Source organism: Poromitra crassiceps (assembly GCF_964638095.1).
Source record: "Poromitra crassiceps genome assembly, chromosome: 20".
Classification (NCBI taxonomy): domain Eukaryota; kingdom Metazoa; phylum Chordata; class Actinopteri; order Beryciformes; family Melamphaidae; genus Poromitra; species Poromitra crassiceps.
In genome coordinates this window covers 11,456,265-11,481,264 of record NC_139637.1, presented here as the reverse complement: position 1 = coordinate 11,481,264, position 25,000 = coordinate 11,456,265, and the positions used below count along the sequence as shown (strand labels likewise).

At 42.3% G+C, this 25,000-nt stretch overlaps 3 protein-coding genes across 3 annotated transcripts in view; all 3 read left to right on the top strand.

Annotated features, from left to right (window-relative positions):
• LOC310794596 (rano class II histocompatibility antigen, B alpha chain-like) overlaps nucleotides 1–21,001 on the top strand; it is a 39,587-nt gene extending 18,586 nt beyond the window's left edge. The window contains exon 5 of the mRNA XM_083656581.1: nucleotides 20,802–21,001. The gene's annotated coding sequence lies outside the window, so the exon portion shown is untranslated. The remainder of the gene's footprint in view (nucleotides 1–20,801) is intronic.
• Nucleotides 9,884–21,001, top strand: LOC310794865 (rano class II histocompatibility antigen, B alpha chain-like; the record flags this gene model as incomplete). Its single annotated transcript, XM_083656915.1, has 7 exons — nucleotides 9,884–9,981; nucleotides 10,173–10,329; nucleotides 14,583–14,775; nucleotides 18,451–18,558; nucleotides 18,873–19,118; nucleotides 19,795–20,076; nucleotides 20,676–21,001. The coding sequence occupies 7 exons, from the start codon at nucleotides 9,884–9,886 to the stop codon at nucleotides 20,795–20,797; spliced, it is 1,206 nt and encodes a 401-aa protein (XP_083513041.1). The 3' UTR covers nucleotides 20,798–21,001.
• A 3,170-nt stretch (nucleotides 21,002–24,171) lies between these two features.
• Nucleotides 24,172–25,000, top strand: part of LOC310794583 (HLA class II histocompatibility antigen, DQ beta 1 chain-like) — a 9,281-nt gene continuing 8,452 nt past the window's right edge. The window contains exons 1-2 of the mRNA XM_083656561.1: nucleotides 24,172–24,250; nucleotides 24,373–24,642. Coding sequence (XP_083512687.1) covers nucleotides 24,196–24,250; nucleotides 24,373–24,642 — 325 coding nt within the window. The 5' untranslated portion in view covers nucleotides 24,172–24,195. The remainder of the gene's footprint in view (nucleotides 24,251–24,372; nucleotides 24,643–25,000) is intronic.

Genomic DNA, 25,000 nt, shown 5'->3' with positions numbered 1-25,000 from the left:
ATGGCACATACTTAACCCAAAGCATTACCCTAACCTTAAGTGGTTCTCAAATGGGGGTCCGGAGACCCCCAGGGGTCCTTAAGGGGGCTTATTTTCCCTATAATTCCATTCATAAATAACACAATTACTATTTTGGTCATGGGTTTTATACACTTTCTGTAATAAAGCATCTAAAAGCGTCAATCTTATCATGTGGGGGACCGTGGGACAAAACAAAATCCTATCAAATGGGGGTCCGTGGTCTAATCTTTGTCAGTTTAGGGGTCCCTCATGTGAAAAGATTTGAGAACAACTTGTTTTAGTTGCCTAATCACACCCAAATGCAGCAACATTTTCAAATTGGTGGAGGAACATAAAGCAAAATGCACCAAAACCTTCCAACTATGTAATTTAGGGTCTTATTTGACTAATTACAAGCCTAAAAGAGTAGGCGTAGAAAACATTTGGGGGAAAAGTCCTGACGGAGTTGGCAGTGAAAATGTGTGTGACATAATGTGATGTACGGCACATAGTGTATGTACTGAGACATGTAGCATGACATACAGCACACATATGTAGCATGACATACAGCACACATATGTAGCATGACATACAGCACATGTATGTCACATGACATGTATCTGAGTGTCACTCGAGTCAAATGTATTTGTGACTTGAGGCTTCGCCTTCCTGTGTGACATGATTCTTTCCCAGCAACTAACTTCCTCAAACTGAGTCAGATGAAAGACTTCTGTCCTTTGACTTCATCTGTGAAATCACATCAACTGCTTCAAGATGTTATCTGCTTTAAGGTTTTCTGAGTGTTAGATTCTCATATATCTACTGGAGTGAGATGTCTTTTCCTACAATAAATCTTTGGGAAGCACTCTATCACTTTGTTATTGTAGCTGAGACTCTCCTTATGTTTGTTTGTGTTGTGTCAGCATCACATGAAAGATCCTTGGGAAAAGTCTCCCATGTCATCATTACATATTTAGTAGTTCTATATTTATCATAGTATCGGTATAATTGATTATGAAGCTCTGTCCATATTTACAGTCCATCACTGATTATAAACCCATAGCACTTATGATTACTGTAATATTGCATAACTTTATATTCACTTCTGTTGACGTGAAAACCTCGAAAACACATTTTAAATGGTCTTCATGAGGATTCATCCTGAAACATGGTGGTTTCTCAGTGTTTTCACCAACACTAAATTAGCAGGATTAGAGTTTACATGCAGCACCTGAACCTCCTTGTATGTGAAAACATACCTTGGCAAATCAAGAATTCTGATGCTTCTGATCTGACCTACAAATACCCTTCTCAGGGGGGTCACCTGACAACTCATGTGATGAACCATATAAGATGTTTTCAAAGTGGGACATCACATAGAATAGCCTAAATGTGTGTGATTTGGTTAAAGATAGATCAGAGATACAGTAGTTTTGGGTTTTACCATTTTCCCCAATTTGCCAGAGTCAGAAACAAATAAATGCCTTCAGACCGCCCTTTATTTAAATAGTCTGAAGCTATCTTGTCTCAATTGGATCAAATAATTGCTGCGGCCAAATACCAATCTGATCCCACAGGCATCCAGGAATTTAGCAAAACTACAGACATCAACAAGTAAACTGGGGTGTGGGGGAGGGGGGGCTTTGTCCCCAATTTTTGTCTGTGGGGAGGCCCACAGCCTCAGACTTTGAAAAGTCCTGATAAACCACAGTCAGGGTGAAACGGCTGATAATAATAATAAAAAAGCATGGTAAAGTACAAGGAATACATTAATATATGCACACACTTTCTTCATATAAGCACACACATGTTTATACAAACACACTTTCTTCATATAAGCACACACATGTTTATACAAACACACTTTCTTCATATAAGCACACACATGTTTATACAAACACACTTTCTTAATATAAACACACACATGTTTATACAAACACACTTTCTTCATATAAACACACACATGTTTATACAAACACACTTTCTTCATATAAGCACACACATGTTTATACAAACACACTGTCTTCATATAAGCACACACATGTTTATACAAACACACTTTCTTCATATAAGCACACACATGTTTATACAAACACACTTTCTTCATATAAACACACACATGTTTATACAAACACACTTTCTTCATATAAACACACACATGTTTATACAAACACACTTTCTTCATATAAACACACACATGTTTATACAAACACACTTTCTTCATATAAACACACACATGTTTATACAAACACACTTTCTTCATATAAACACACACATGTTTATACAAACACACTTTCTTCATATAAGCACACACATGTTTATACAAACACACTGTCTTCATATAAACACACACATGTTTATACAAACACACTTTCTTCATATAAGCACACACATGTTTACAAACACACTTTCTTCATATAAGCACACACATGTTTATACAAACACACTTTCTTGATATAAACACACACATGTTTATACAAACACACTTTCTTCATATAAACACACACATGTTTATACAAAGCTCCCTTGAGAAAATATACAATTAGGCACAAAAACCTACAGTGCCAATAGAGGATGATGAGAACAACTTCAATATCACATGACTAGAACATCAGGTATGGACCATCATAATGCAATGCAATAGCAAGAGGAAACATATTTTGGGGAGGAAAAATGTAGCCTAATTATAGGCTACATTTTTCCTATAGCTATAATTTAGAGCCGCCTCTGCTACTCTAAAAAGGTGGCAATATTAAATAACAATAAGTACCACAGCAATAGTTTTGTTTTTGTAACCTAATACAGTATGTACAATTTGAGACATATTTCACTTCCTACACTCCCGTCATACATACGATAATTATAATATTATTAATTCCACGTTACTAATACCGTACCAGGTGTAAATGTAATCAGGTTAATGTGGTCAAGCAATGTCCAATTGTCATAGCCTATGATTATTTACAATCATGTTCAGCGATTCAGCAACTAATAAAATACTATAATAAAACAGTTGTGTCTCCTGATTACGTCATTTAAAAAAGCACCCGCAGGTCTGCTCTTTACACTTCCTGAAAGATTCAGCCCGATCGCACGTAAAATGGCATAGCTGTGGCCGAACACAATTCTGCTAACACATTGCTAACACATTTCACATTCTAAGGATTTAAACGTTAAACCACCCGTTTATGTCAAACTTTACTTTATCTTTTCTTTATGGGTAATATGAGCATTTTATGTGGCGTTTATTGACTTTGCATGTTTATGTTTTCTGTGTGTAAAATCTTAATAAAATATTGTAAAAAAAAAAGATTTGAATGAATGAGGGGGAGTAAAAACTTTGATAGTTAATAATAATAATAAATGGTATTGGGCCTAGAAAGGATGGAGGGAGGGATGAAGAGAGGGATGGAGGGAAGGTAATGTCATGGAGACCGAAGAGGAATATGAGAAGAGGGGATGAAGCGAGAGAAGGAGGGGAGCAGGGATGTGCACAGATAGACACCAGGTGGTGCCCAAGCACCTGCCCTTTTACCCTCTGAAGGAATAATGCCCTTTTTGCAAGACACGTCCGCATCCAACATGACTGTTTCAGAGGCTGTAGTAGCAGACTCATTTTTTAAAGCTAGAGTGAAGATACGGATATCTTCCTAAACTAGAATGCCTAATGCAGCCATTGTGGTATCAATCATGTCATGCTGCTTGTCAGGAAGGAGGAGAAATAACACTCCACATTTAAGCTACATTTTGGCGAGGGAAAAACTGGCATGGTCGTTTTCAAAGGGGCCCCTTGATCTCTTACCTCAAGATATCTGAATGAGAATATGTTTCTATGGGTCCCCATGAGTCTCCTCTTTACAGATATAACCACTTTATGCTAATCCCATGCAGGTTTTGGTAAAAACACACAGTTTTTTTTACATGCAGTAACCTATACATTTGTTATTTTCACTTCTATATGAATATTTCTGCATACTGGGGTCCTTCTTGGAATGATATCATTTGGGTATGACTTGAAGGCTGAGACTCTTGTGGATTATGAGCCCAATTGTATTCATGTCCATTTTTCGAAACTTGACCTCACTGTATAAAATGACATTTAAACTTCAACTTCAACTTCAACTTCAACTTCAACTTCAACTTCAACTGTATTATCCTGAAGGAAATGTGGTTTGCAGCAGACATTGGGACACAACAGTAGGCTACAAAAAGACTAACAATAACAAGCATCATCATGACACAAAAAAGTCCAGGAGTGATCGAGCTCAAGTAGAAGATGAGGACATTGCCTCCACATAGCACCAACAACAGCAGGAAGGGCAACCAGGCCAGATCCCAGCAAATAGTACAACATACAATATAACATCAAGTCATTAAGGTCATTACAGTGCTGTGCACATTCTGCAGAGGCAATATATCAAAGAAAGAATAGAAATACTGTAGTAATGATAAAACATAATAGAAATGCATAGACATAGAGGATGCAGGGATTGCAGACTAAGCCTAGCCTAGCAAATTGAGCCAGTCAATAGCAACAGGAATAATAATAATAATAATACGCAACGTCCTTGTTTTTGGCATTCTAAAACAGCAGCCAGAGAGGAGGAGATCAAACTCCTGATAAAGTGGATGGGCAGGACAGTCTAGAATAAGTTTGGCCTTATTCCTTATTCACTTAAAGTAAATTTCATTCAAGAACACTCAAGTTATAGAATTAACCATTTATTGTATTATGAATACAATGCATACAATTATGTTTGGCGTTGAAGGCTCCGCTCTTAGAATTAATTTAATATTTAATTTAATATTTAATTAATTTAATTCTCCCTGAACTCGGCTCAGCAAGCATGCTACGCCGAGCAGGGAGAGAAAGCAGAATCCCCCATGGGAATAAAATATTCCAGATACATTTAAACCATGGAAAGTAAAAGAGGGAGCCTAAAAGCAAGACATGGAAACATGTTCATTTTTTGAGCCATGCAGACTCCAGAGCTACAATACATGATAGTATTTGATCTAAAAGGTGGAGGCTGGGGTGGAGGCGGCAAAGCGTTGCCAGCAGCCGCAACGATCAGCAAGGTGGGGAACAGATTAGTGAGTGAGAGGCTGCTATATTTAAACGGACCGCCTTGTTGTGAGAATGACTGTGATTGGAGAATTGGTTAAACGGTGAACCAAACAGAAGCTGTCAGCTGGTACAGCTGGGGCGTCGACTATGACATCATGTCTTGAATGAACTAACGCAGGCTTCATGTCCTGAAGCTGCTTGCTGCACCCTGATCACCTTACTAGCCACTTTGACAAGCTTTGCCAGCCTGTTTTTACTGGACAGGGTGAGGCAACCAAACCAAACCAGGTCACACAGCAATAAGTAAGAACAGACTCAATGAAGCATTGATGAAACAAGGTCATTAAGACATTGCACACCTTAGATTAGTTCAGTTTTCTTCAAAAGAACAAGCGCTGCTCAACCTTTTTGTAGACAGCATCAATGTTTGATTCAAAGCTCACTTTGTTATTGATAATACTTCCCAAGTATTTATACTCCGGGACAATCTCAACTTCCAATATCCTGAATGGTGGTATGAGAAATACTAAGTTGAGATTTACGGAAATCAATTATCATATCTTTAGTCTTTGAAACATGTTTTAGTTACTACATTGTGTCTTGTACTTTAGCAATAAGTCCATGCAAATCTATGGTCTTTATTGGCATACAGTAGTTTGTTACGTGTAAATTGGAAGGAAGTGGGCACTTTAAGGGGAGCCATTAATAATTAATGATAGCCTGGGCTTTTCAAAGCAGGCACACACACACACACACACACACACACACACACACACACACACACACACGCACACACACACACACACACACACACACACACACACACACACACACACATGTCGGCCCTGTAAACTTTAGATTAAAACCATCTTCGTAAGCTGCGTTGGCGCGGGAAGGCTCTGCTCCTCTCCCAGCTGGGAACATGGAGACAGAGTGGAGATGATGACCTGATGGGAAAAGTGCAGTAAAGTGTAAGTTCACCATCCTGGTAAAAACCATCCTGATCATGTGACCTCACATTCTCGCTCCACACATCAATCTGGCTCCAGCGATTTCCAGAAATTACAATGTAACCGGACCAATCAGAGACTGCGTTGCAGTTGACGTAAGCGGCCAATTAGCTCCGTTGCAACTCTTTCGGCTAGCGCCTAGAAAGAGTTCCGTCTCCCTACATAGACATGCGACTTTTGCTCCCAAGCTGTCTAAATCAGCGATACGGACGTAATTTACAAGTGTCACAAGAAACATTCATCCAACATACTTGAGCAGAAGGGTTGGGGGGGGGGGGGGGGGGGGGGGGGGGGGGGGGGGGGGGGGGGGGTGGGTTGCTCTTTTCATCGAAGTCTGTGTGGTATTATGTATTTTTTACCGAGTTTAGACCAGAGTTGGCGCTGTCTGTGAGCGTAGTGTGACGGCTGGATCTAACCGGAAGTCACATCAGTGAGGGGGTAGATGGGTGTGAGATTATGTGGTTTGGAAAGTGATACAAATCAGACTTGGAGGTCCAGACTTGGGGGTTTAGTTAATAGGTGGGGGGGGGTATTGGGGTTTTGATGTAGGTTGAGAATTAGATGGCCTTATTGAGGCTGTGAATGGTCTCGACACAGTTTGCATATTGTTTGCATATAAGAGTGGAGACGCAACACTGACATTAATGAATAGCATCAGTAACAGTGTAGGCCTAACAGTTTTGCCAGACTTTTATTTATAGATTTTAGTTCTGCTTTCAATTGTATGCAGAAACACACTTTGATGAAAAGTCTTTGATTTGATCTAATCAGGAAATTGGATTCATACAAAATAAGCAAGATCGCCAAAAAAAAAAAAAAAAAGTTTGTGGACCAACGTTGCTATGTTACAATTTTCGGCTCCGAAATATAATCTCCCGATTATAGCGTAAGCTGAACCGTTTGGTTTGACGAAGTACAACTATTTTATAAGCATTTTACGAAATGTTTATGGGAAAATAAATGGCGGATGAAAATCTCTGGTACAGTGCTGAAGCAGGAAGTGACGCTCCACTTTGCCTCTCTATAAGAAACTCAGCAGCAAAAAATAAATAAAAAAGGCAGCAAAACTTTGAAAGCCAACATTTAACATTGGCTTATTATTCCAACCATGAGGGAGCATGAAGAGGGTAACCAGGATGGGGCAGAGAACTGAGCCTTGTGGAACACTGAATATGGTGACAGGGAGCAATCTGGACCTATTGAGCAGCTAACGTTAATCACTTGTTTGCAGTTTTCACTTTTTGGCAAAACACCAGACATTGTAATCAGTACAATCATATATATATACAGTATATATATATATATATATATATATATTGTAAGGAAGTTTGTGTGCTTGCCTTGTGTGAAATTTGCCGGATCTTAGGTAAGGGCTCACGGGCAGTGATCGATCAGAACCACAGAGATGTCTTTCAAGATTTAAAGGAGAATTTCGTTTTTTTTTAACCTGGACCCAGCTCCTGGCATTAATTATGATTTGGCCACTCACCTAGCGATGTCCGCGGCGTTTCTGGCCGTCCTAGCGTTGTTTTGAGATCAATAGCGTCCAAGTCAGTTGTTAAATGGAGCTGATTTGGGGCCAAGTGTGAGCCTGTCTTTCCTGCATCTAAATAGCTATTTTTATTCCCGTTTTCCCCAAATATCGTCATAATGTGATCCCTCAACATCCACCAGAGTTATATTTCGCCCCAGGCCATTTCCTGGAGTCGCACAGGGATCAAATTACCTCAAACGTGATCTCGGTCACCAAGTCTCGTGAAGTCCCGCGATACTTTCCTGCCGACTGGCCAACTAACAGGTAGGACGCTTTGCGGTGGTGGTTTTAGCGTAACCTATGTGGGGTTTATGCGTAACCTATGTGGGATTCGAAATAACGAAGGTTATGCCGAACCCCACATAGGTTACGCTAAAACCACCACCGCAAAGCATCCTGCCAGCCCTGCCAGTCGGCAGGAAAGTATCGCCCGACTTCACGAGACTTGGTGACCGAGATCACGTTTGAGGTAATTTGATCCCTGTGCGACTCCAGGAAATGGCCTGGGGCGAAATATAACTCTGGTGGATGTTGAGGGATCACATTATGACGATATTTGGGGAAAACGGGAATAAAAATAGCTATTTAGATGCAGGAAAGACAGGCTCACACTTGGCCCCAAATCAGCTCCATTTTACAACTGACTTGGACGCTATTGATCTCAAAACAATGCTAGGATGGCCAGAAACGCCGCGGACATCGCTAGGTGAGTGGCCAAATCATAATTAATGCCAGGAGATGGGTCCAGGTTAAAAAAAAACGAAATTCTCCTTTAATGAATTATCACAGGCAGAAAGCAGCATATCTGTATACTCTGGTATACAGATTGCAGAAAGGGAATAGGAAAATACATATAACAGAACAACACCTTTATAATCCCCACACCGGGGGTATGACATCGTTGGTGATGTCACAACATCCGGGGAGGTATGACATCATCGATTACCTCATAAAGTCACGTCTGCCATCACAGTCAGCCTAGACCGTCTGACATCGCTGATGACCTCACAGGGGAAACTCTGACATCACCGATGACCTCACGAGGTGAACTCTGACATCATCACCGATGATGACATCATCATTGCGTCGTGGGCTGCCTGGTTCGTGGGGATCGTAAGGTGTTTCGGGTCTATCGAACATCATACACCCTCATACCCTCGTCCAGTAGACCCAGCCGAGGCCGATTAAGATCCCGACCCACGTCCCGGAAGCAGCCGCTCACGCATCAGCCTTCCTACTCTGTCTGCAATGTTGCCCGCGGAAGGGTTGATCATGCCCAATCCGCTGCAATACAGCATTGAAAGACCCTTCGGTGCATGGAGGGCTAAGGCCCGGTGGGTGAATCCAAGCCGCACTCCTCCTTCGTCTCACCAGACCCTCCCAAAAGGCAATCCTACTATGCCGCACCATAGGCAAAGAGGATGCCTCAAGAAGGCCTGTGTGCAGCATGTCATTCGCCTGCGCCGAGCACCTCGCTCTAGCCTGAAGGACCCCAGGCTGCGCCGATCTTTACACAGATTTTCAGGAGGCTAATCCGTAGCGTTTGTGGATTTCTCCCTCACGAGAGAGCCAGGCTGGGGTGCTAAACCCATCCCGTACCGGGTGCCGTCTCTCCGACCGTCAACTGTCTCTCCAGCTTGTCACCAAACTATACTTGGTTGTCGCCTAGACTATTCCTAAGTGTCACTGGCCAGGGGAGCCAGAATAATACAATTCAAAATACATACTACAGCATGCGGTGGGACACGTCATCAGTGATGTTAACTGGGGTCGTAAGGTGTTTCGGGTCTATCGAACATCATACACCCTCGCCCAGTAGTATATATATATATGTATATAAAGTATTGCACTGTCGGCAGGGGGGTTAGTGCATGTTTGCATTCAACATGGTTACGGCTTTAGGGAAGAAACTGTCCTTGAGTCTGTTTGTTCTTCTGCTGCATCTCTAGCGCCTCCCTGAGGGCAGCAAGTTGAACAGCTGATGACTGGGATGAGAATTGTCCTTTACAATGTTTCTCGCCCTGTTTAGGCAACGAGAGTTGTAGATGATGGTCAGGGAGGGGAGAGGGCGGCCGATGATTCTCTGTGCAGTCTCTACAACCATCTGCAGCCTTTTCCTGTCTGCTTCAGTGCAGCTGGTGTACCACACTGAGATGCAGTACGTCAGGCAGGTTCTCGATGCAGAATCTGTAGAAGGTCTCCAGCAGCTCTCCATCCAGGTTGTTCCTCCTGAGCACCCTCAGGAAGTGTAGACGCTGCTGGGCCTTCGTGATGACTGCTGTGGTGTTTGCAGACCAGGATAAGTCAGCAGAGATGAGGGTGCTGAGATATCTGAAGGTGTGGACCCTCTCTACACAGTCCCCGTTGATGTAGGGGGGCGACGTCAGGCCTGTTCTTCCTGAAGTCGATGATGATTTCTTTTGTTTTTGTGGTGTTCAGTACCAGGTTGTTTGCTGTACACCACGCTGTCAGTTCCTGTAGTTGTTCTCATCACCACCTGAGATCAGCCCAATCACTGTGGTGTTGTCGGCGAATTTAACAATGGTGTTACCTGGTTTAGCAGGGATACAGTCATGTGTGTAGAGAGGTTGAAGAGCAGGGGGCTCAGCACCCGGTCCTGTGGAGAGCCGGTACTGAGTGTGCGGGTGGAAGAGAAGTGGGGGTTAAGTGTCACCGTCTGCGGGCGGTTGGTCAGGAAGTCATTTATCCAGGAACAGGTGAGTGAGGGGAGGCCCAAGTTTGACAGCTTATAGATCAGAATGTCAGGTGTGATGGTGTCAAAAGCAGAGCCGTAGTCCACAAAGAGCAATGTCACATAGCTCCCCTGCTGCTCCAGATGGCCCAGTGCAGTGTGTGGAGCTATGGCTCTGGCATCTTCGGTGGATGTTTGCTCGGTACTCACAGGATAAATTCACTCTTGTACCCCGTGCTTGTACAGGTGTGATACCATGTACTTATCCTGTAAGTACAGGTGTGGTACACCATACTAAGTGCAGGTGTGGTACCCCATACTCACCCTGTAAGTACAGGGGTGGTACCCCATACTTACCCTGTAAGTACAGGTTTGGTAACTTGTACAGATTTTGTACCCTGTACTTACAGGGTAAATTCACTTCTTGTACCCCGTACTTGTACAGGTGTGATACCCCGTACTTATCCTGTAAGTACAGGTGTGGTACTGTATACTAAGTGCAGGTGTGGTACCCCATACTCACCCTGTAAGTACAGGGGTGGTACCCCATACTTACCCTGTAAGTACAGGTTTGGTACCTTGTACAGATTTTGTACCTGTACTTGCAGGGTAAATTCACTTCTTGTACCCCGTACTCACCCTGTAAGTACAGGTGTGGTACACCATACTAAGTGCAGGTGTGGTACCCCATACTCACCCTGTAAGTACAGGGGTGGTACCCCATACTTACCCTGTAAGTACAGGTTTGGTAACTTGTACAGATTTTGTACCCTGTACTTACAGGGTAAATTCACTTCTTGTACCCCGTACTTGTACAGGTGTGATACCCCGTACTTATCCTGTAAGTACAGGTGTGGTACTGTATACTAAGTGCAGGTGTGGTACCCCATACTCACCCTGTAAGTACAGGGGTGGTACCCCATACTTACCCTGTAAGTACAGGTTTGGTACCTTGTACAGATTTTGTACCTGTACTTACAGGGTAAATTCACTTCTTCTACCCCGCACTTATCCTGTAAGTACAGGTGTGGTACCCCGAACTTACCCTGTAAAATCATAGATAGCAATAAAAATATGCTCAGATTTTGGTACAAGAGACAGAATCTTGTCAAATGGGTTTCTGTGGTTCTAATGTGTACTAAACTAGGGGTCCTTGATATGAATAAGGTTGAGAATCACTGATGTAAACCATAATAAACCACCAGGGGGCGTCTGAGCTCCTCACTCTGCTGCTGTTGAATCCAACATGCTGCCTCTTGCAAACACAACCAGCACCAGCTGTGTTTCTGATTGGCTGCTGACTGGACTGGACATGGAAGTGAAAGTAGAGAGTCAGGACTTTCCAGAGATGATGCTGCCTTCAGGTGCTGCTCGTAAACTCTAACCCTGTTAAATGTATCACATACTGTGAGTTGAGCTGTTAGAGTGAGAGATGAGTTCAGGTGCTGCAGCTTGACTGGACATGTTAAATGATCGTGTGTTGTATGTCTCAACATGTTAGAACAGACCACCATCTGCTGACTGCTGTCTGACTAACTAACTGTTTCTGATTGACTCGTATTCAGGACTCGGCTATGGCTGCTCCTCACTCTGTGTGGTGAAAGTCGTAAAGTCCTGTTTACCTGAAGATCAAAATTATTTTTTTATTATTAACAGCCTAGAAATTGGATGTAAATTGAAAGAGATGAAATAAAATATGTCACCCTCCTCTAAAACAATGTGGATATGATGATGCTGTGATATATGAAGCCTAGCGTGGACGCTCCCATCCTCACCTGAGCTCATCATGGCCGACTACAAGTCCCAACACACACACACTCACACACACACACACACACACACACACACACACACACACACACACACACACACACACACACACACACACACACACACACACACACACACACGCACACACACACACACACACACTCCTGAGGCAGGGCCTGTCTAAAGTCAGTTCATTAGTTTCTTCTCCATTAGATTGATTGATTGATTGATTTATTCATTCATTCGATACATCCACAAAAACACATCCACACAAAATACAAAATGCAGTTATGTCTACAGGGGTAGTAATGTAGGTGTGAGAAGAACATTGTTGTTTATCTTTTAGCCAGGATTTAATACCTTGAAACATTAACAATTATGGACAAAATCATATCAGCATATCTGCTGCCTTCAGGTGCTGCTCGTAATCTCTACTCCTACTAAATGTATCACACATAGTAGGCCTACACTGTGAGTTTAGCTGGTGTTAGAGTGAGAGGTGAGTTCAGGTTGACATGTTAAAATGAATGTGTTTATCAACATGCTAGAACACACCACCAGCTGCTGCCTGCAGGGAAATAAACTAGAAGAGAAGAAGGGATAAGATCTGATTAACTTGTTTCTATGATCGACTCATATTCAGGACTTGGTTGACTGCTCCTAGTCACTCTGTGTGGTGGTGAAGGTCATAAAGTCCTGTTTACATAAAGGCAGCATTCAAGATTCAAGATTCAAGATTTTTATTGTCACTCTGTAGTACAAGTATCACGTGTGAAATTCTTGTGCGGTGAACTCCGTTTACAACATAGTACAAATATAACAGGGCATATGAGTGCAAAAACAACAAGAGACACAACCATGAGAGAAGCAGAAGAAAAACCTGGAACAGGAACTCTGAACCTGAACACACCACAGTGTCTATTGTGTCTACTGTTACACTTGTACTAAGTAAGTTCATTCATACAGCAGTTTTCACAGAGCAAAGAGACAAAGGGCTTCACAAGAGTCAAATAGTTCAACTAAGAGAAGAAGAGAGTTCAAAACAATAAAACATGAAAAGAAAAGACAAACACAGAGTTATGACACAAGAGGCTATAAGAGTCCACACAGTGTTCACAGTTTAGAAGCTCCATCATCTCAACACATTCTCATTATTCACAACGTAGCGTGTCCTCTCTATGTTGTCTATTTCTCACCTTGGCTTCACTTCTGAACACACAGGGGAGCCTTTTCCATCAAGACCGTAGCCAAAAACCTCTGTTACAGTTTGATTTATTTAGGGATGAAACAACTTGGTTAAGGTTAGAGAAATGCTTGGCTTCGGCTTAAATAACAAAAAGTTAAATGTGACTTATGGTTGAAATGACTTTGAATCGAACCCCGGTCTCTGATGTCAAAGACCACAACACCCTTACTAGCCAACGGTTTGTGTCATTGTCACACTCCTGTGGTGTTGATTTCACACGTGGGATCTATAGGAGTCTGTTGTTCTACTCTGCATGTTGAAAAGTGACGGGGTGAGATGATGTCCTCTTGGACCTGGTCAACAGCCTGTGTGGTGTCCATGTTTTCATCTGCATTTTCACATGAACCCAGGAGACTGGAAATAACATGAATGAGCAAATTATGTTTTATTAATAACAGCATAGAAATTGGATGTAAATTGAAAGAGATGAAATAAAATATGTTCCTCTCCTCTAAAACAATGTGGATATGATGATGCTGTGATATATGAAGCCTAGCGTGGACGCTCCCATCCTCACCTGAGCTCATCATGGCCGACTACAAGTCCCAACACACACACACACATACACACATACACACACACACACACACACACACACACACACACACACACACACACACACACACACACACACACACACACACAAACACACACACACACATACACACACACACACACACACACACACACACACACACACACACACAAACACACACACACACACACACACACACACACACACACACACACACACACACACACACACACACACACACACACACACACACTCATGTGACTGAGCCTGACTAAAGTTACTTTCTTCATCCCCTCCTATCAGTCACACATCAAATCATCACAAAATCTGCCTTCTATCAGCTCAAAAACATTTCCTAACTCCGGTCATCTCTCTCTGACCCCGTGACCCTGTGGCAGAGACAGTAGAAGAAGTAGATCCACACACTGCTGGAGACTTCTGCAATAGATTTATTGTATTGTTGTGGTCACAAATTACCATCTTCAGAATGAATGATTCATTCAGAAGAAGGCTGCTTGTGAGCGAAACATAATTCAATAAATGTACTTGGAGAAGTCTCCAGCAGTGTGTGGACTCTACTTCTCTTACCGGTTACTGATTATTTGTTTGTCCTGCACCTGCTAATCAAGTGGATGTGCGTACTTTACTTTACTTTACTTTACTTTACTTTACTTCACTTTACTTTACTTTACTGTAGCAGAGACCCCCCGTCTGGAGTCGTGTCCAGGGTACCCAGCAAAGCCCTGGACAGGCTCCATGTGCAGAACTCAGCTGCCAGGTTGAGGGTTCTCTCCTGCACCAAGCCCTGGCAGACATCACCCCCACCCTCATCCACCTCCAAAAATCCTCCACGCTCTCACCACCCGAGTATCTATGTGACCTCCTCCACCACTACACCCCCTCCTGGTCCTCTGACACAGGTCTGCTCTCCATCCCCCACACTTGCCTGCGGACCTTTGGGAACAGAACTTTTGGCAGCCCCCACCCTGTGGAACTCTCTCTGCTGAGATCTTCCCCTTCTTCAAACTAAACCTGAAAACCCACCTGTTCACCAATAAGGCCTATGGCCTCTAGACTTTCTGTCAATTCTTTACCACTATTATAACCTCCGCCACAGAGTTGTCTGGAGGTTATGTTTTTGCCCCTGTGTTTCTGTTATGGTCCCTGCACACCAGAGTGGCAGGGTTAGAGTAAATTAAATCCAAAGTTTCCCAAAGTTTTCTATGAAATGTGCACCAGAAACTGTCCAATATTGGCCCTCATTAACTGTTGCCAAGGAGAGTAGCTATTGGCTGCTCAAAAAGCCGATAGAAGTGGGCATAATATTATGACATCATGTTAATTTGCATATGAATCACCTATAAAACCTACTGCTCGCTACGGAGGGAGGGGAAGCACTGTACCTGAAACGGGAACTGTAGCACCATGGACCACAAGGCACTGAGAAGGGTGAGGCGCACAGGCCCAGCATGTGACAGGATGTGAACTGCCAAAACTGCAGCAACTGTACAATCAGAGATGCCTCAGGAGGTCCCAGAAGATCATCAAGCACACGAACCACCTGCACAACAGCCTGTTCTCCCTGTTACCCTCATGGAGAAGATACAGGGGCCTGAAAGCACAAACGTCTGTGGAATAGTTTCTTCCTGCAGGCGATGAGACTCCTCAATAAATAACACAAACACCTGTATTATTGACATTTGCACACTGACAAGTGGACACTTTTGGACACTGGACACTTTATATATATTCTATCTTATTCTATTTCAATACCTATCACTTTTACCTTATTACCTTTCTTACTTTATTGTTTACCTCAACTGCCTTACTGTACATACACTGTTTACATTATGTGCTATTTAGCTATATTGCCCTATGCGTTGTGTTGTGATTGTGTGCTCTATTTGTTGTTTGCTGTGATTTTGTACCTATTTATCTACTGCACCTTGTCTGTAATGGAGTCCACAGCATAAGAATTTCACACGTGTGTGAACTTGTACAACAGAGTGACAATAAAAATCTTGAATCTTGATCATCAGACCTCTCTGGATGACAAGCAAGCAGATCAAACCGCCATCAGCTGTACAATGCTTTGAGATTCAACGAAGGCGAACGATAGATCCAAAGCGACGGTCAGACAGACAGACAGACAGACAGACAGACAGACAGACAGACAGACGGTCAGACAGACAGATGGTCAGACAGTCAGACAGACAGACAGACAGACAGACAGACAGACAGACGGTCAGACAGACAGACAGACAGACAGACAGACAGACAGACAGACAGACAGACAGACAGACAGACAGACAGACGGTCAGACAGACGGTCGGTCAGACAGACAGACGGTCAGACAGACAGACGGTCAGACAGACAGACAGACAGACAGACAGACAGACAGACAGACGGTCAGACAGACGGTCAGACAGACAGAGAGACAGACAGACAGACAGACAGACAGACAGACAGACAGACAGTCCTTCAGACAAAATAGATAAAAATAACTAAGTAACTTTTACTCTGAGTACATTTTAAATATTAAGCTACTTTTTTACTTTTAAACAAGTGATTTCTTTTTAAACCAGGAATTTGTGTGTGTGTGTGCGTGCGTGCGCGCGTGCGTGCGTGCGTGCATGCGTGCGTGCGTGTGTGTGTGTGTGTGTGTGTGTGTGCGTGCGTGCGTGCGTGCGTGTGTGTGTGTGTGTGCAGTGACATGAAGTGAAAACTAGAGAAACTAAAGACAAACTGAACAAAGAAAATGCTGTGGAACTAGCAGTGTTGGGCAAGTTACTTACAAGAGTAATACATTACCCTTTACTTATTACTCCTTTAAAAGGTAATAATATCACATTACTCATGACTTGGTATCAAAAGTAAGTTACGTTACTTGTTATGTTACTATGGCACATTACTTTCTTTACCCCCCCCCCTTCTGTAAAAGTGATGTAACCAGTTTAGCCAGATCTTTTTACAACTGAATCCAGAAGAATAATTCACCTTACAGGAGTCAACAATCAGCCAAACTGCAGACTTTATTTATTTGCCACATAGGACAGAAACATAATTGCGTTGTGGAAACGCAGCTAGACCTATCTCCACACATTAGGCCTACTGGTGAAAGTAATGGAATAACTTGAAGTTACTTGGATTAGTAATTGTAATATTATTAGTGTACTGGGAATTGTAATCCCTTACTGTTACATTGGGGAAAGTAATACATTACAGTAATAATATATTACTGATTAATATAATACAGTAATAATATTAGTTAGTAATATATTATTGCCCAATACTGGAAACCAGCAGCAGCAAACAACCACTCTCACCAAATGCAATGTCTCTCTCTCTCCCCCCACCTCTCTCTCTCACTCACTCACTCACTCACTCACTCACTCACTCACTCACTCACTCACTCACTCACTCACTCACTCAACTCAACTGTATAAACAGCGGTGCCTCAGGAGGTCCCTGAAGATCATCAAAGACACAAACCATCCCCACAACAGCCTGTTCTCCCTGCTACCCTCAGGGAGAAGATACAGGGTTCCGAAAGCACGCACAAATCGCTTGAGGAACAGTTTCTTCCCGCAGGCCACGAGACTCCTTAACATACAAAAATAGTGTAGTAGCCGCACTGTACCGTACTGTAGCTGCTACCATTACGTATGTCTAACGTTTAATTGTATGTTTAATAAGGAATATGCTATTTGCACCTGTATGTCAAATACGCCGAATTTAAAATGCCGAGTTTAATTGTATGTTTAATAAGGAATATGTTATTTGCACCTGTATGTCAAATACGCAGAATTTAAAATGTTTAAGCACGTCTAAAGTATGCACCCGACACGTGCACCTATGTGCAGTGAATATGCCACTGTCTCTGACTTGTCTTATCACTATACTGCCTTATGCTTGTTGTGTCTCTTGTTGTTTTGCACCCATATGCCCTGTTATATTTGTACTATTTGCACTATGTTGTAAACGGAGTCCACAGCACAAGAATTTCACACGTGATACTTGTACCATGGAGTGACAATAAAAATCTTGAATCTTGAATCACTCACTCACTCACTCACTCAAATACGCACGCACGCACGCACGCACGCACGCACACACACACACACACACACACACACACACACACACACACACACACACACACACACACACACACACACACACACACACACACACACACACACACACACACACACACACACACACACACACACACACACACACACACGCACACACGCACACACCCCAGCCCCCAGACTGGGTCATTTCATGCAGGGGTCCATGACCATTACATTTCCTGATTTGATCAGTTTTCTAATTGTTTTTCTGATTTTTATTGATCTTTCCTTTGTTTCTGTCAGATTTTATTCCCCCTGTTTTACTATAGAAAAACTTTGGAAGTTATTGACTGACTATATAGTCATTATAGACATTATGTGAGTGTTATTCTCCATCATCACTTCATTTCTCAGCATTTCTCAACTGTGTCTACCTGGAGACTGATGATGCAAGTCAAAGCTGTAATGTGATTGGTGGAGCTGTGTGTAAGACAACGCTGTTCCTTGTGTTTACTTCAGTTTGCAGCAGTCAGTGTGAAGTCGACACGGTGCTAAGTTGTGTTGTGAAGATGAAGAGCTCACAGACCCTCGTCTTCCTCTCATGTCTCCTTGGTGTCACAGCATACAGTAAGTACATCACACGTCTGTTCCTCACATTTAGTCTCACACTCACTCCAATGTTCTGTTGATGTGAAAATCATTTGAACTGAGCTCCTTCTGAACCAGAGAGACATTTAGAGTCAGTGGAGATATTTAAACGTTTTCTGCACCTCTGAGGAAAGAAACCTTTCACTCGTATTAGTTATTAAACGGTTGTTTTAATATAAAAACAATAAACAGACAAACTCTTTAACGTGACGTGAGGATGTGAAAAATAAATCCACTGTGATTCTGGATGTGAAGAAGTTTGACATTTTGTTTTTCATCTTGTGTCGTCTCAGCTGTACATGAGGATATTGGTATCAATGGCTGTTCAGAAACTGATGGAGAGGTGATGTATGGAGTGGATGGTGAAGAGCGATGGTACGCAGACTTCATCAACAAGAAAGGAGTTAACTCTCTGCCCAAGTTTGCAGATGATGCTACCTGCCCAGGATGTTATGAGGGGGCTCTGGCAGGTCAGGACTTCTGCAAACAAAACCTGCAAAAACGTCGGCGTTTCTTAAAGAACCCTCCTCTGCAGCTCGGTAAGGAAACATGACAAAGCTTAATTTACCACTGTTCAACAAGTTAAACTACAGATAAGGAAGGACTGCAGGTGTTTTACATTACTGTCATAAATATACAATCATTTAAAGTGATCTCTAAAAACCCTCTGTATTATGTTGTATTATTTTGTTTAAGCTACTGTTGATTGTGAAGCACTTTGTAATGCCGTGTTTAAAAAGGTGCAATAGCCTTAATGATTTTACCATAATGTTTAAGACCATATTTCATAAGAGACTATACTCCTCCATACCCGCCGGGAATGAGCGCGCCACACGCACGCACGCACGCGCGCGCGCGCGCGCACACACACACACACACACACACACACACACACACACACACACACACACACACACACACACACACACACACCTGGATAAATCAAAGGGTTTAATCTCAGCCAGGCCATACAACAATAATAGCAAGCATCCATCACATCCATACACGGTTATATATATATATATATATATATATATATATATATATATATATATATATATATATATAGGCCTATATATATATATATATATATATAACTAAGTAAGTAAAAGGCCTTGACAGAGCTCAGAAAACATATTTAATGCTACTGAGACATGAAAAGTGATATTGGTATGAATTGTGGAGAGGTTTACATGATATTGTATTGTTGTACAGATGCTCCTCACAGCTTCATCTACACCAGAGACGATGTGGAGCTGGGAGTGGAGAACCACCTCATCGCCCATGTGACTGGGTTCTACCCTGCTCCTGTCAAGGTCTACTGGACCAGGAACGATGTGAACGTGACTGAAGGAACCAGCCTCAATTTCCCCTACCCCAACAAAGATGGCACCTACAGCCAGGTTGCCAGGCTGAGCTTCATCCCACAGCTTGGAGACATCTACAGCTGTTCTGTGGAGCACCGGGCCTTGAGCCAGCCACTGACCCGGATCTGGGGTGAGGCACCTTTAGGGCCTGTGTCCACCTGGCGTCTTTTCCTCAGGTCCAGCGTCTATTTTCAATTGTTTCCAATGGGAGGAGAGCGTATGCGAGCGCACACGGACGTGTAGAGAAAGTGCAGAGCGCCCAGCGTCTTTTTTCGGCGTTTTTGTGCGCCGACTCCCAGCGCTTCCAGCTGAAAATATTTTAACTTTTCAGAAAGACGCTGGTGTCGGCTGATCCTTTTCTGGTAACTAATCATATGGAAAAACTATCGCAACAGAGACAGAACGGCTCAATTGTGGGAGCAGATCGGCTAGACACTTAATATTTCTGGTGAGTGTTGTGCTTACTGCTTTTAATAGCGTAGCCTACCTGTGTTGTTAGCTTGCTAGCTGTCAGCTATCAAGCTGAACTAACGTTACTTGCAGACTGCTTCCTTGTATATTGTGCGCTGGGATCAGCGTTCCCCAGCGCACTCCCAGCTTTTAACGTCGGAAAAAGAAGCTAGGTGGACACAGGCCCTTATCTGTTAGCTAACCAAAACTACAGTTAGCTAACACCAACCAAAACTATAGCTGTCTTCCTGTGTGTTCATGTGTTTGGTTCCTCCTCAGATGTGGAGCAGGAGCAGCCGGGGATCGGACCTGAGGTATTTTGTGGGCTGGGTCTGACCGTGGCTCTGCTGGGCGTGGCCACAGGAACCTTCTTCCTCATCAAAGGAATCGAATGCAACTGACCAGTTATTGATGATGTGAGGCAGACCGAAGGAGCTGCAGGAGTTAACAGACTGCTATCTGTCCTGCTGGTTTTATACTGCTTCTCTCTGCTGTGTGGATCTGTACTGATTCACCTCACATGTTAACTTTCACACAAACAAATCAATTAACTTTATATCTGTATGTTCTTTTTAGTAATAAATATTTACATTTTCACTGTTTAACTTTGAAATAGCAAAGCTTTCTATTGTGTCATTTGGACTGAATAGTCAATCACTGCTTTTATTATGGGTGCATTCGTAAACAGTCACTCCGAGCGGCGAGCACCAGAGTGCACTCAAAATGGACCATTCATAAAGCATTGAATTTCTTTGAACAGCCGCCCTCTCATGTTAGTCTAGAAGACAGATGTTTAGAGCATCAGATTGAATTTATGAACGCACCCTGAGTAGCCTATTTTAGCCTACATACTTTTGTTAAATTACATTATGCTACAAATATTGTGCACTCATTTCTAGCATGCCTCGCTGCCTCGTACACTCACAGGTGATTATTTTATTTCGGGCACATTCATGCCCCTGGGATGCATTTTTAATCCTTTTTTCATGTTGTTTTTGTTATCATTGCTTACTAGTATGCTTTATTACTCACCTAGACTTTATTATTCTCTTGGAATATTTTTTTATCTACTTTTATACTGTTTTATGTTGAAATTTCACCATTTTCGCCTTGTCCCCAACACAGAGTTTTACTATTACTAATATAAATACAGTTGAATCAATGATTTTCTCTCAAATATTGAACGACCTACAATTTATGACTTTGTTTGTTTACACCAGCCTACCCAATCAGAGTGAAGAGGCTCGTTAGCATAATCTGTAAACTTTATTACCTCCAGTTGTGTTTTCACTCATGAAGAGAATTCTGTCTCTTTTTAGTGATTCAGATCATTTAGCTCAGCTCAGCAATAAGAGCCGGCTCTTTGGGCTCCCAAATGGCTCTTCAGTTAGTGTCCTACTGGCCCTTTCTGGCTTTTATCATTCAGTAAATTAGTAATGTTTTGACTTATGATTGGTATGTGTGCATATGTATCACTTACATTATTCAATTAATTATACTAAAGATTATAATTTCCAGAATACCATAATTTAACATTAGCCTATGTTTGGTAATGAAATAATGTAAAAACATAACATGATGTAGGCTATATAACAACAACATAGTAAACCCTGCTTAATATGATATAATATATTTACCTTACATTCTGCCTTTAGGTTGTCTGTTATTAAAAATGCATCTAAATGCTGCTTCATTTGTGACTGTCACTCATCTTGTTTGCTGTTGTCTGTCATCAGACGTGATTGGTTGCAGCTCACACACATCAACACAACAGTCAGTCCATGGAGATAGGGTCCACAAAGGCATGCACAAATCGCTTGAGGGACAGTTTCTACCAGGCAGGCCACAAGACTCTTTAACAAACACAAATAACTCCCAACAATCCAGTACTGTAGCTGCTACTATTAAGTATGTTTAATTATGTCTATGCTATTTGCACTACGTGCAGTGACTATGTCACTGTTTTTGTCTTGTTTTTTATTGCTTTACTGCCTTATTGCTTGTTGTTTCTCTTGTTTTCCTGCACCCATATGCCCTGTTATTTTGCACAATGTTGTAACGGAGTCTACAGCACAAGAATTTCACACGTGATACTGTCACAACTCCACCTGTGACTCTGCCTATGACGCCACCAGTGGGAGGCTCCACAGGCTCCACACACCTGGCCAGCATCAGTGTGCAATCACCACCAATCAGCACGGCCCTACAAATACTGCCTCAGCCTGTCAGTCCATGCTGGAACATTGCCATTCACGGTTTGTATCCAGCCAGTTGAGCATCGCTATGAGTTCTGAACCTTCTTTTACACTTTAAAGAGTAACCTTTTGCCTACCTGTTTTGCCTGCCTGCCTGATCCATCTGTCCTCTGTGTTTTAGGATCCTCTGCCTGTTCCCCCACTGAGCACACGGAGTGCCCCACTTTGATCCATTAATAAACTCTGTTCACTTTTTGACACTTACATGGTTGTCTGTCTGCTTCTGGGTTTTTCCGGCTCCAAGCCTGACAGATACTTACTACGGATTGACAATAAAAAATCTTGAATCTTGAATCTTGAGTTCATGTGACCGAGCAGTGTGGTGAAAATATGCTATTATTATTAGGGGGGGGGGGGGGGGTATTTTTGTGAACATTCTACAGCCGTTACACCAGCTCGATCACAGCCCCTCAAAGTAAAACAGCAAAACAACACAGAATGACTGTTGATCCCAAAATAAAGTGCAAGTTAAATACTGTCAGTGGAGTGGTATCCAGTGTGTATTGAGATACTTTGATTGATCAACAAATCAATGTTATCATCAGCTTAAATCTGTCCTATTTACTTATTGCTATAGTCTGTCTGTCTGTCTCCGTCTACCTGCCTGTCTTTCTGCCTGTCTGTCTCTCTGTCTACCTGCCCGTTTGCCTGTCTGCCTGCTTGTCTGTCTGTCCATATGATAACCGACCGTAGATTGCCCAGCTGATTCGGTGACGTATTTTCAGTCCCAACTGATTGGTTGCTGTCAGTGTCAATCATCGAACTGCTTCGACAATTCTGCCAAATAATTTAAATTGATAAGAACTTAGGCTATTTACCTTGTTCCACCGATTATCAGTGCAGCCCAATGACAGCAGCGCTGTTATCTTTCTATGTCTGTTCTCACTTTGTTAAACTCCTAGTCTGGTCCAGAGCTGGAACACTGGAAACAGTTACCGGAAACAGCTGCCATGACAGTTTGCCAGCTTAGATAAAAATTGTATTTTAGAGCCATAGTAGCCTATTGTTATAAATATCGACAACTAGCCAACAGATATCAAAGCTGGTGGGCTTTATGGAAAGAGCGTGGCTTGAAATGGTTGGTAGTTATATAGAACTGGTCAGTGGCGTTTTAATACTGCCACATAGAGCTAGCAGCGCTCTGCAATGCATTATGAATTTCCCCATGTGGATAAATAAAGGAAATAAATGATAACTAACTAACTTAACTTAGTTAACTTATTATTGGTCATGTTAGATCACGTTAGATTAATAATTTAATAAGGTCTCACCACCTACATCGACCAGCCAATCAGGTATCCCCGACAGTATCTGTACTGAATAAACAGTGGATGGGCACATAGGTCCAGACCTATATGAAGAGTGTGACAACTGTGATTCATATGGGTCTGGATACTATACTCTCTGCCACCAGCAGCCTTTAGGCCGGACTGTCTGCCTGGCAACAGGTGATGCTGGTCATGTGACCAGTGTGTTGCTCCTACATTGGTTTTTATAGCAGGACTCGGGTTGAGTCTGTCACTTAGTGAACTCAACAGAGGGACATGGCTTCATCTGTTCTGCTCTTCTCCCTCTTCTTCATCAGTCTGTATGGAGCAGGTAGGATCAATACATCAATACCTAAACTGATCAATAACTACCTCAGAGATAATAATCTTCAGTTTGAACATGAATTATATTTATATCTGTGAAACTAAACAGAGTTTGTCTTTGATCTCCAGATGGATTTGAGAATAGTGATGTGACGCGTTGTGTGTTCAACTCCACTGAGCTGAAGGACATAGAGTACATTTACTCTACGTATTACAACAAGGATGAGATCGCCAGGTTCAGCACCAGTGTGGGGAAGTTTGTTGGCTACACTGAGTATGGGGTGAAGATCGCAGAGGCCTGGAACAAAGATCCTGCAGTGATCAGGACGATGACGCAGGGAAAGTACATCTGCAAACCCAACGTTGACATTGACTACCAACTTGTTCTGTCTAAGACAGGTGAGCTGCTGCTCTCTACAATAAACGCATCAAATTAACCTCAGTCATAATAATAAACACATCTACTACTTTCATTCTACATCTTTGTCAATTATTTAATTTGAAGAAAACAACATTTCCACAATTACAAACCTTTCTGTCAGATTTGAGTGTTTTTACTGTTTCATTTTTTGAGTATAACTGAACTCCCCCCCCCACACACACACACACACATGTAGATGCAGTTTATAGGAAATAGTTCTATGTGTTTGCTGTCAACCTTCGATTAAACATCTGTATTGGTTTATAATTTATCTATTGATGACAATTCACCAGATTGAAGTATTTTTGACAGTCTCTCTAGTCTGTATGCATCTAT